At 33.0% G+C, this 8,270-nt stretch overlaps 1 protein-coding gene across 4 annotated transcripts in view; it reads right to left on the minus strand.

Annotated features, from left to right (window-relative positions):
- The window catches only part of LOC108691859 (catenin delta-2), a 62,775-nt gene that overhangs the window by 20,037 nt on the left and 34,468 nt on the right, over window positions 1-8,270 (minus strand). For 2 of the 4 annotated variants that reach the window (XM_018199793.1, XM_018199792.1), the window contains exon 2: window positions 2,774-2,851. In XM_018199793.1, coding sequence (XP_018055282.1) covers window positions 2,774-2,805 — 32 coding nt within the window. In that variant the 5' untranslated portion in view covers window positions 2,806-2,851. Of the gene's footprint in view, window positions 1-1,173; window positions 1,234-2,773; window positions 2,853-8,270 lie in introns of those variants that run through there. The other 2 variants (XM_018199794.1, XM_018199795.1) reach the window with 2 other exon arrangements.

Below are 8,270 nucleotides of genomic sequence, written 5' to 3' on the forward strand. Positions count from 1 at the left end.
GTAATTTATCGACTAAATAAGATTAGGTCACTCTCCATTTGCAACAAGTCACAAGTCAAAAGCGTGTTTCCACTTCTCTCCCTTGTAAGAATTAGAAAAAGATAAAAAATGAATTAAACCGAGATTAAAAGTTCACACTGAGAGAAAAATTTTTGTAACTACAATTACATGTTACTATAATTACTATTATTGCTGCTATAATATTAGTAAATATATATAATTACACTCAGAAAAAAGTTTTGATATGAGAACCTCAACTTTTTATTGTCCTAATCAAAAATTAGAATAACTTCGAATAATAACAAAATTTTTTGTTAAGACAACAAAGTTTTTTTTAGTCATATATTCTAATAAAAACTTTGTTTGTCCTAACGAAAAAGTTGAGATAGGTTATATATCAACAAAACTTTTTTCTAAGTATTATATAATAAATTCAAAAATTTTGCTCTCAGTACTGATAATAAAAATAGATATTACAACAGTCTTTTATAAATCATACATTCCGCAAAGAATCGATCGAAGAGTACGCAAATGATGTCGTAAATTCCACGAAAATCATCTGTGCGGCGACGAGCAACATTTCGTGCGTAATGAAAAGCAAACCAAGTACGAAAACAACACGAGGGAATGCAGGCAGCTATATAGGCGTGACGGATGATCTCGAGGAGAATGCTGCTAATTTGCAACGGAGCATCCTTCTCCTCGGCCGTGTTCACTGCGGTCATGCTAAACGATTGTGCAAACATGTTCGTCGATGAAGCGGCGGTGTTACTCACTCCGAAAGCGTTAACATACGTCTTAGCGGGTTTAACGAATTAGAAATTACACGACAATGCCAGATCAATTAGCGCTAATTAAGGTCGTGCTGCAATTTAGAATGCGCTCGTAACGTTTTACGGCCGCGATGAAATTCTCGTGTCGTCCTCGTGGAGATCCTCGTGACGATAACAGCCGCTTCGCGATCCGCAAAAATTGACATCCTTTGTGCGACTTTATTATTCCAATTGCGACTTAATAAAATTACACGTACATGTTAATGTACGCCGTTTTGTAGCGACAGCAGAGAGAATTCGCGAGAAGAATTCGTCCCGTCGATTAGTCCGCGGAATAAAATTGACCGTACGTTCTCGAGTTTCGGCGTGAGTAATCGCATGATTAATGCATGTTAGTCACCTCTGCGTGATCTCAGTGCGAGTTATGTTGTGCTCCTGTCTCTGCTCAATCCGACGATTCACCAGCCTAATGTTGATTATTCGCAGAATTATCAAAATTGTTCGCTTGTTTGCTCATTGTTTACTTTCGGGGGAGGTGGGGGGGATCTAAGCTCCTATTCTATAACTCTTAGGACGGGTTTTTCATTTAACTTGTAAGTAGACTCAATCTGGTAATGTAAAAATCTTATGCAAGCGTAATACAGTAACAATGTCATTCTGCAAGAGCGTTCGAACATTATCATTAATTTTACATTACTATTACCATCGATTTTTATTTTATCGCGCTTGAGAGAACCACACATGATTTAAAATTGTAAATTTATAATCGTCATTATTGAATTTTATATCGTGTAACGTGAGAATGATCAAATGCAAGTTGAAACGTTTGTCATTTATTATTAAAGAGTATTAATTCTAGCGTCGAATAACTAAGTATAGTTTCATAGTTTTTCTTTGTAATATTTCAATTTGATTTTTAATGTTGAACCTCACATTATTTTCTTATTGTAGGAATTGTATGTTTTCTAGCTATGATCAATCACACTAAATTGATAAGCTGATAATTTTGTAATGAGTAACTTTCAAAGTCATCACTAGGAAACTATCAGCTTAATGATTAAATATACAACTATTGTAGAAAAATCATTAAACTGATAGTTCTGCAGTGAGTAACTTATAAAATTACCGCTACAAAACATTGGTTTAGTAATTAACTAAAGAAAAATCATAAATTGATGATTTTGTAGTGAATAATGTTTACAAAAGCATCAGTTTAATAATTAATCATAGCTAGAAAAATACAATTTTTACGTTATCATCAAAGTATGATTAATTCTAAATCACAAGTTATCCAGAAAATGAAAAATCGGACCTAAATGATAGCCGATTACATTGTCGTTGCACAGTTTTTTTTTATAATGTATGATTCATACAACGACAATGCAACGACTGCCACTGTCGTTACAGAATAGGGACTTTAGTGTCATTGTAACTGTCTTTTTCGCCGGAGACGCACCATCGTGCGGCCTCGGGGACTTTTTAAACGCGATATTTAAATATGGAGGAAGCCGGTAAGTTCGAATCGATGCAACTTGAAGCAGAGTTCGTTGAAAATCCACGGAGAAAACGTGGCTTCGTTGTTTATTTACTATCCCGAAGCTTAAAGCGCCGAAACCTTTTTAATCCTTCACGTCACGTAACTTTGTAATTATGCCTGAATTATCGCAAAGGAAAGTTAACGTCAAAGTCGTCAAGGAGTAAGACTGGAGTGAGTTTACTACAAGAGCCCGAGAAAATGCCTCGTGGATTACTGCGAGAAATAAGGGGCTGCAAATTTTTTAAGAGGAAAAAAATTGTCGAAGAACGAGAGCCCGATGTGTGTAAAAAAGTGCAATGGTTATGGAAATCAACGCGATCGATGATAATGAATGAATTGGAGGTCGAATAGTATTACGGGATACACAAATGTTATTAGTTCCTTTACACGATCGGTGAAGCGTATGAGAATTTTGCCGCAGTCTCTATCGACAATTTATTTTAACATAGAGAAAGACACTTACAGACAGGAGTCAACCAGCTGATTATTTGACATACCAGCTGATTTGCGTCTCTCGCTCCCGAGCAGTAGACGATGTCCCCTGAAAACAAAGAAATAAGAAATCTCTTTTTGTTACTTTGAACACGTCAAGAAAATAATCTTATCACTGAGAGAAAAATGTTTGGTGTTATGTTTGTGATTATAATTGCATGACAAAATAATTATGGTTAGAAGCTTCATTTATATAGTTATTATTACTATATAATGTTACAGTAGTCATATATTTATAATTCAACAAAAAATATATAATAGTTAGCACCGAAATGACTATAAATTGTAGTCAAATTATAATAATTGCAATAATTGTTTTCTCTCCGTATATTTGCATATATGTGTTCCATGAAAAATACTTTAAAAAATACTTAAAAACATTCTGTTTTATTAATTATTAATTTACATATTTTTAGATATTAAAGAAACAATGATAATCCTTGAGTTAAATAACATTTTGTTATTTATAACCTCCACGTACGCCAAAATGTAATCCATTTCTGCAGTTATAGTTTTGAAATAAACATCCATATTAACATGCGTGCACTTGTTAGTAAATAACAAATTAAATTTGAATCTCATATTTAATACATTTTTCTGAGCTAAATTGTTTAATTCCATTGTTTCAGTTAAATAAAGGACACATTGAATGGGAGCAATAGCGACCTATAGAAATGATTAAAAATTACTCAAATTGAATGTAATTTAATATTATATATGAATTCAATTCTCCGCCAGCAATGTGAAATTTTCAACCTTTATTCGTAACTTGGGTTTTTAAACTTTAATACAAATTTTTCTATTGTTCTGTATAAAAATCTGAAAAAATTCTTATATATTTGAGAAAGCTTTAAGTTTTTTACTGTTGTATAAGTTGGATTATATTTTATTCATTTTTTACGGATTTGAATTTATCTATCAAATTTACAATAAAAAAATCGACCGTGCTTTTAAAATCCAACACTACCAGCGGAGGATTAACAGTGTACCTATATTTTTTTATTAGCTGACAGCTTATATGAGTAACGTTAATTTGTATTTAAAATCTAAATTTAGAATATATCGCATTTCTCTGTATAGATAGAGAATAATTAAAAATTGATAAATCACGTTTTAATACGAAGTTAAACCGACAGCATAATATTGGTGCTGTTATCTTTTCTTCATCCGGTTATTGTAATTCTTCATTTGTATTACACCTCGCGGAGCGCTCTGGCGATTGATTTAGGTGCTATAATCCGTAATTAGTTGTTGGCCCACCGTATAACGATCTCACCCATAGATGGAGAGAGAAATCCTTTTAATTCATCACCTAACACGTCCGAGATCTTCCGAGCAACGATTAATTTCTCGCCCGGGCGGCCCTTTTTATCGCGCTTTTCGATTTACCGCGGATTTTCCGAGGCTAGCTACGAAAACCTCGACGTAAATTAGTATCCATTGAGAAAGAAAGATTGAAAGAGAGAGAGAGGACGAGAGGTGGCTTTAGGAATCGTATCGCTCGCAGTGCGAAATAGCTCGTGATATTCGATCAAGGTACACAAGTAATAATTACTTGTTTCAAGTATTTCAAAAATTCATACAGCCACAAATTTATTCGAAATATACTGAATTCTAGTTTGATACTTTAATCAAAATTATTAAATTAAGACAATGATTTGCTTGTTATATAAAGTCGCTCCTTCGATTCATCAATTTTATAATATTTTTTAAAAGAAAATAAATTCTTATTTTGAATGTTTCTAAAATTTATAATTAGTATGAGAAACTGAGAAATCCATTTAATTGAAAGAATTAATTTGTTGTTTCGATATGGGCAAACAAATTCTTGATGCAATAAAATCGAATAAAATAATTTAGTTAAAGCAAAACATTTGGTTATTGTAACATTTTACTTGTTTCTGATAAACATTGCCATCAGATAAACTTGTTTATTAGAAACAAGTAAAATGTTACAATAACCAAATGTTTCAGCTAAATTATTTTATTGCATTAATCAACAATTCGTTTGCGTCCAAAGAAATTAATTAATTCAACTAAACGGATTTCTCAATGTATACTTTAAGATTATTATCATGCAAATATTCTTTGTTAAAAATAATTATTTAACCCCTTCAGATTCTGCGTACATTTTAAATCGAAGACATTATCCATTAAAATTATTTAATTTCATCAACATCTCATTTGAGATTTGCTGTATATAATAATGTATTGACTAAAAATAGTCAACATTTTCAAAAGTCTTAATTGTTTAATATGAATTACTAATTGAAATCCGAAATGAATTGAATTAAAAAAAAATTTTTTTTTTTAAGATGCTTTCAATAAAAGCGAGTGAAGAGATTAAAAGGAAGAAAGTAAATTAAATAATCATTTTTTTCCTTAGCGATAGAAAAATATTTTTCCGTATGTAAAAAACGTAATCCGGCGTGTTTCTCTTGCGATAGCGAGACTGTCACTTTGCGAATAGATCGGAATAATCGAGTGGATTGCAATCAACGATGTATTCCGCAAAGGGAAAACAGACGGAAAACTCCCTATGTGCGGACAGGTGGGAGGTGTGGGAGGACGACAGACCAGGGCGATAATTAATTTATGCCCCAAATGCTTTATTAATGAGAACACTTGATTGCCAGTGGCGAAATGAACACTGCCCGCCGTACTGGAAAAATAACGAACCCATTCCGGTTATTGTTTGGGCAGGAGTACATTGTATGAATTTGCGATCATAATGCGTTTAATTTACGCGGCGCCTCGGCGTAAAGTTCGCTCGCGAGATGTGGACGTGAGAGAGCAAAATTTTCGGGCAATTAGATTGATCCGTTTTATTTTATATGATTCAGGATAATCAGCCATATAATAATTTCCTGCATCTTATTATCATTCACTTTGCCATTCACATTCGGTATTTTTATTAATATTTTTCATATCTTTTTTGTTACGAATGGGGACTGATGTTTTTACATCTGTTCTTTGTTCTCGTATTTCACATTCTCTCGTTTATATACAGAATATTGTGATTTATTTACGTACATAGCTGGAAAATTTGTGTTCAATTTAACATGTGTCGCAAATGGTTCATTCAAATTTTTGTATTAATTTAAAGGGATCCAAAATTTTTTTTATCTACGCGATTATTTTTCAGCAGGCTAATTTTCTAATTGCAAATTTAGACACACAATATATTTAATATCATTTTAAAATGTTCAAATAATCACGCATTATGTTAAATTAACATTCAGACATGTTAAAAACGCGTAAAATATAAAATTTCATAAGAAACTCGACTGGACCGGTTTTAACACAAATACAAAAAATTTTCCACCGATATTTGTTACATTGCGGTTTATATATAATTTATTATTACCAGCAATTTCACAAGCCGTTGCGGAGAGGCATCGCAATTTCCGCGTGCCGATATTCCCGCAAGCGTAAAGTGAAATTCATTCTTAAAGATTCATCTCGTCGTTGCAAAGGGGAGAGTCATAAAGGCCCTTACAAAGGCTTGTAAAGGCGCTCCTAAAAGCGCGCGAAGGGGAGGCAGAGGCGGTGACAATTCTCGTGAATTAATAAAACGGTATATTAACAATCACGCGCGAATGGCGCGTACCGCATCGCGCCGGAAGCGGAAGCGGAAAAGGGAGGAGGACGAGAAGGAGAGATGTGTCCGGACGTTTATCCCCGCCTCGAACCCGCGAGAGAAGAAAAATCGCGAAATCGTCACGACTCGCACTAAAAAAAAAAAAAGATACTAAAAAAATATACTTGTAAGAAATATATTTATTTCACTGAAATAAATATTTATTTAAATATGAAATTTTATTCCCATTTTTTTTTGCAATTAATGAGATATATTTCACAGAAATGAAATATATTTCACAGAAATAATAAAATATATTTCACAGAAATGTATATTTCGTCATCACAATCAAATTTCTTAAGTAACATTTGTTCCGCAATACATTTTTTCTCTCAGTGAACTGAACAATGCTGTAATGCGGATATTTAGTGCACATCCGAAAGAGATATTAAACATACACAAGTGAAAAATGCTATATTCGGCCGAGGCGGTTTTTTTCCAGTTTTCTTCGCATCTATAATAATATTTTTTGCAAATTTATACGATTTTCAGTTCTGGCAAAACTGTGCGTCGATTATTTATTGTCGATTTATTATTTTGAAACACAGTTCTGAAGGAATAAAGTACAGCACAACTCAATTATTGGATGAAACAATAAAAATTTTAAATATTAAGCTTTTAACGACATATGCACTTTAAATAAATTTATCATACATTTAATAAGAACGAATTTATTTAAAGTACGTACATATATATGTCATTAAAAGCTTAATATCTAAATAAAATTTTTGTAATTTTGTATAATAAACACGGGTTTATTGACTGATACATTTATCTTATACTGAGAAAAATAATACTTAACAATTTATTGATGAGAAATATTGTATATTTATTTCACTGAAATAAAACTTTATTTAAATAATGGCGAAATAAAACTTTATTCTTAGCAAATAAACCATCCATATTAGTTTTGGGAAATTAATGAAATATATTTCACAGAAATGTACATTTCGTCACAAAATTTTTTCATAATTAATAAATATCGAAGATTAAGTGTAATATTCGCTTCGCAATACTTCGACATTTTCCTCTCAGTGAATATGACAAATTAAATTAACAAGCAATTTAATATTACTGCATGCAAATACGCACTTTAGAAAACTGTTAATTATTATATTACTAATCTGACGCTATATATTAAACATCTCAAAAACTGTAAATATAATTTTGTTACACGATATCATGCACTTACACGGGCAAATGGCGTCGCGACGCGTCGCGACGTAAAACACAAGGAGGAGGAATGTTCCCAGTTCAGTAACATATCCTGCGACGACAGTAACTCGCCCTCCCCTTCGGATTGAAACAGTTGAACCGTTAATTACATCGGATATCCACCGGCGTTAATTTAAAATTGCCATTAACGCCGCGCGCAATGATAGAAAACCAATTACTGCCGCATTTGGAAGATAATGGGAAATAACATATGGTGGAAGGGCGAAGGGAGAGGGAGAGGAAGTCCCCAGGAAGGGAATGGATAATCCTTTGTTAATTCATCTAGTGTGCAATAATAATTTTTTCATCCGCTATAAAGATGCGGGCGAAGAGATAAAGATGATTATCAGCCAAGTCGGATGTAATTTACCGGGATTATCTTTCGAATTTAGAAAGTCTCTCGTGACACTTAAGCAGAAATAACGCGATGAAAAACGACGGTAAGAGAAACACGCAACATCATTTTGTTGAAAAAACATCGATTACCGACCGCGTTTGATCTGCTTTCGACTGATCTCCTCTCGATAATCTGCTTTGAGCTAATAATGTCCGCTGTATTTGGCCGATTCGCCGCGGATCGGTGGTTTTTTTAATGGGATTTCGCGGTCGATTC

Source organism: Atta colombica, unplaced genomic scaffold, assembly GCF_001594045.1.
Source record: "Atta colombica isolate Treedump-2 unplaced genomic scaffold, Acol1.0 scaffold53, whole genome shotgun sequence".
Classification (NCBI taxonomy): domain Eukaryota; kingdom Metazoa; phylum Arthropoda; class Insecta; order Hymenoptera; family Formicidae; genus Atta; species Atta colombica.